Source organism: Octopus bimaculoides, chromosome 10 (genome assembly GCF_046866305.1).
Source record: "Octopus bimaculoides isolate indiv1 chromosome 10, ASM4686630v1, whole genome shotgun sequence".
Lineage (NCBI taxonomy): Eukaryota > Metazoa > Mollusca > Cephalopoda > Octopoda > Octopodidae > Octopus > Octopus bimaculoides.
The window spans coordinates 90249942-90254836 of NC_142937.1; the positions used below are offsets into that span (position 1 = coordinate 90249942).

Consider the following 4895-nt stretch of genomic DNA (forward strand, 5'->3'; position numbering starts at 1 on the left):
GGAAGTATCAGCACTCAGCTACCAGTATGGCTGAAAAAGACTTGTGTAAGTGTGAAGGTAGAACACCTGCAAAAATCAGCATTGCTTGGAACTGCAAGAATTCTTTGCAGGATTCTTGAACAATGACCAATAAAAAAGTGTCAGCTTAGTCTGCTGGCTGTGGACATCTGACACTTTCAATCATACTCAACAAAATAAGCTGTGAGTTTCCATATAATAATAATAATAATAATAATAATAATAATTTTTTACTTAGGTACAAAGCCAAAACTCTGAAAAAGAGGTTAATCTATTAAATCGAACACACTAGTTGATTGATACTTTATTTTTTCAACCCTGGAGAGATGAAAGGCAAAGTTGATCTTGATAGGATTTCAAATCAGAATGTAAAGTGACAGAACAAATTCCACAAGTTTGTGTCCTGTGCTTTTGCCTTTCAACCAATAACAGTAATTTTTCTAATATAGGCAAAGAACCTGAAATCTTAAAGGAAGGGATCTGTCAATTAAATCTAACCCAGTGCTTGACTTGTACTTTATTTAATTTGCCTCGGAAGAAAGAAAAGCAAAGTTAGCCTCGGATGTGTTTGATCTCAAAATATATAGAAACGGAACAATTAATGCAAGGCATTTTCCCCAACTCTTTACAGATTTTACCAACCCAGCAATCGTTTAACTAATAATAATAAAAACAATAAGAATTTGTGTGTGCAACTGTAGATTTCCACTACGACATCAATGGAAAAGTTGTTACGTCTTTGACGTTCAGGGACGGTCATGAAGTTGGTGTGTATTGGAATTCAGAAGATGTTTTCCTTCGTCTTTGTTGCTCCATAGTTTTCTAAAATCTTCAATCTTTGGTAAATATTTTGACAATATCTGATATATCAAAATTAAAGTCTGTAAAAGAAACAAATCACATCGATATCATCATGATAGACATCATTTTCATGATCATAACATTGTTAAAAACAGTAGCAACAGAAATGAAAGAAGAGGAGGATACCTCTATACAATCATTGACCTAATATAACCAGTAACTATATCTTTAAATGATAACCTACCGCAAATATTCTGGATAAACTAATCCTGGATAGAATATGCCAGAAAACTAACTTCAGGACTCACTTTATGCTCATACTATTCTGTAAAGATCACAAGGAGTTCATGCTTGTATCACAACGAACAGCACACTTTCTGTAGCTATTGTGTCATTTAATCCTTTGTATCGCAGCACCACACTATGAACTGATGTATGACACATCATCTCTGCCTATTTTCCTATGTCATCTCCAGTCTTCAAAACCTAGAGATAGACCCATATGTCCTGCCTCTTGGTACATTATTTGAAATAATTGTCAGATGAAGTTGCAGAACATTTTATGGCATACTTCTCTTCGTTGTTTTTATTTTTTTTTTTTTCAGGGTGCTTTCCCTAGTTGAATTCTCTTCGGTTGGTAACATTTGCAAAGCTTCAGTTGAAACTGTCTCAAACGTCTGTGTTTACAAATGTATGCGTATGTGGAATTGTCATTTTTCTGGATATTTTTTTTACAAGGTACAAATATCCGAGTTAAACTGTATAAGTGTCTCATGTTTATCTTTTTGATATCTTCTAAACACTTCAAGGCGTATCGCACGATCATCTCAGTGGATACGATTTTTACAAATTATATTTTCTCTGAAGTGTGAAACGCAAAAATAAATGAATAAATAAATAAATAAATAAATAAATAAATAATAATAATAATAATAATAATAATAATAATAATAATAATAATAATAATAATAATGGCTTCCTTGCTTGGAGCGAACTTCTTAAAACATTAAAAGAAGATATGATATGCCTTGTCCACAAAGGAGGAAGAAGAGCAGATGCTAAAAATTACAGGCCTATCCTATATAACCTCATATGTTAGTAAAGTGATGGAATTCATTGTCAGAAGGAGGTTTATTGTGTTCCTAGATGAACATATCTTGCTCACAAACACGCAACATGGCTTCCATTCAGGAAGGAGCTGCTTCACACAGACACTACAGCATTTCAACTGGGGACTGAAACAACAGCTCATCCGTTCAAATGTGGAAATGATATATCTCAACTTTGCCAAGGCCTCCGACAAAGATGATCATGGGATATATCACAAACTATGACGTTGGTATCACTGAAGAACTAGGTGATTGACTGCATAACATTTTAAGAAGTAGAAGTCAAAGACTTGCAGCCAATGGTGCCCTCTCTGAGAAGGCATCAATTCTCAGCTGAATCCCTCAGGGAACTGTACTGGCACCATATATATATATATCCCCACTATTTACTGACTTATATATATATATATATATATATATATATATATATATATATATATATATATGATGGCCGTCCACTCGTGACCGAGGAAGACCATTGCCGACCTTCAGGAACATTCTGCGCTCTAGCACCAACTTACATTTTGCATTTACGGCTCCGTTGGTGGCTAATGAGCCCTGCTCTTGATATATATATACATGTGTGTGTGTGTGTGTGTCCTTCATTTTTGACAAGGAAAGAATGAAATACCAATGAACCAACAGAGTTACTTACAGTTAATAATATAAGAAATGCTATGTGGGTTAGACTCCATCTATAGCCAAATACATCTAAAATAGGTCCAGCAACTGTAAATCCAGTGAGATGTCTGAGAAAAGCAAAATCACAAAAAAGAAACATGACAAAGATATGATATTTTATTTGTAACAAGCATTATGGAATAAACATTATTAACAAACAATAATAATAATAATAGTAATAATAATCCTTTCTACTGAAGGCACAAGTCCGGAAATTTAGGGGAAAGGGAATAAGTCGATTAGATGAACCGAGTACTTGACTTGTACTTATCGACCCCGAAAGAATGAAAGGCGCAGTCGGCCACGGCGGAATTTGAACTCAGAACGTAAGGATTGACGCAGTGCCACTAAGCATTTTGCACGAGTTGCTAACGATTCTGCCAGTTCACCACCTTCTTCTTCTTCTTCTTCTTCTTCTTATTATTATTATTATTATTATTATTATTATTATTATTATTATTATTATTATTATAATAATAATAATAATAATAATAATAATAATAATAATAATAATAATAATAATAATAATAATAATAATAATCCTGTCTGCTAAAGGCACAATGCCTGAAATTTTCTGGGAGGGGACTAGATTCTTTATTACAGACTTTAAGACTCTTCGGCAAAGATATAGGCATGAAATTTGGCATAGATAAGCGCGCAATATTAGTAATGAGAAGGGGACAGGTAGTCAACAGCGAAGGCATCCAATTACCAGATGGCTAGACTTTAAAATCATTGGAAGGAGGAGAGCGTTATAAGTATCTAAGCGTATTAGAATCTAACCGAGTACTAACTGTAGAAATGAAAACAAAAATTGAGAAGAACATCAGATGGGTTAGGAAGCTAATGAAGTCAAACTTAAATGGTCCGAATCAAGTGAAGGCTGTAAATACTTGGGCAGAATTATTACTTAGATACTCAGTAGTTTTTGTAGATTGAACAAAAACTGAAGTAGCAAAGCTAGACAGAAGAACTACGAAGGAATTCAATATGAATGGAGGATTCCACCCAAGGGCAGGAGTAGCAAGATTATAATTATTTGAAAGGAAGGCGGAAGAGGGTTAATATCAGTAGAAGACTGCGTAGAGTTAGCTAGAGTACATATAGACTCCTATGTAGGTAATAGTGAAGGATGGTCACTAAAAGCTATTAGCGTCACAGCAAGACATAGGGGAACTCATGTCTCCAGTTTAATCGGCCCCGAGTTATAGTAGAAGACATTTGCTTAAGGTGTTGTGTTGTGAAACCGAACCCGAAATCATGTGGCTTCAAACCGAATGTCCTAATCATGTAGTCATGCCAACGCGTATGTCAATTATTGACATATGATACGACACTTTTGTCACGAAAATATTAATCGTATGACTAGCGGGAGCGGCATTAATGATAAACTTATTGGGTTTTTCCTGAAAACTTTATCAGAAACAAAACTGAAAGCGTAGCCTGTGTTGTGTCTGTCTCAAAAGTCCCTCGTCTGCTATTCTTTTTCTTTCTCCCCTCCTCTCTCTCTCTCTCTGTCTGTCTCTCTCTCTCTCTCTCTCTCTGTTTCTGTCTGTCTGTCTGTCTGTCTGTCTGTCTGCCTGCCTGCCTGTCTGCCTGCCTGTCTCTGTCTGTCTCTGTCTGTCTGTCTGTCTGTCAATCTCTCTCTCTCTCCCTCTCCCCCCTCTCTCTCTGTGCCTTTCTTTAATCTCTCCATCAGAACATCATCTCATTGCTAAAACTCCAATTTTAACTCTCCTCTATATCATCACTACCTCCAACTAACTTTTTTAACCACGTAGTAAATATTACGTTCCCCCTACCTCATGATATGGACGCTTATCTCTCCGTCTTTTCTTTCTCCCTCTTTTTCTCTAATCACGTGAAAGCGTTACCGACGGGTTAAGTAACGTAATGACAAACAGAATTATTATAAGATGTTTTTTATCTGCTTGTCAATCTGTAAACTAAAGTTCCATCATATGCTGTTCATATTGTCAATTTCCAAGGAACGTGATGAGGCATATCCTTATCTCATACCTATTTCTTTAAGGTGTTAGTGCTGATAACACAACCATCTACAACGTCATCTAATATAAGGGACGATCAAAAACAGTGTCCATGAGGAATTTTGCGCAGTAAATATAAATATTTTAATACTCACCCAATATACATACTTGTGTAGAAAATGCTGTTTATTGTACTGGATTCTTCTAAAGTTTGCTCCGTTTTATCGCCACTAAAAGTTAAACACAAATACAATTTGTCAAAGATGTAAACCGAACTGTAATGCAATGTCTGATAAAT

At 35.4% G+C, this 4895-nt stretch overlaps 1 protein-coding gene across 1 annotated transcript in view; it reads right to left on the reverse strand.

Moving 5' to 3' along the window:
• Nucleotides 1-309: 309 nt before the first annotated feature.
• The window catches only part of LOC106869393 (MFS-type transporter SLC18B1), a 30445-nt gene continuing 25859 nt past the window's right edge, over nt 310-4895 (reverse strand). Inside the window, exons 12-14 of the mRNA XM_089358274.1 lie at nt 4753-4827; nt 2584-2677; nt 310-899 (exon numbers count right to left, since the gene is read on the reverse strand). Of these exons, the coding sequence (XP_089214400.1) occupies nt 765-899; nt 2584-2677; nt 4753-4827 (304 nt within the window). The 3' untranslated portion in view covers nt 310-764. The remainder of the gene's footprint in view (nt 900-2583; nt 2678-4752; nt 4828-4895) is intronic.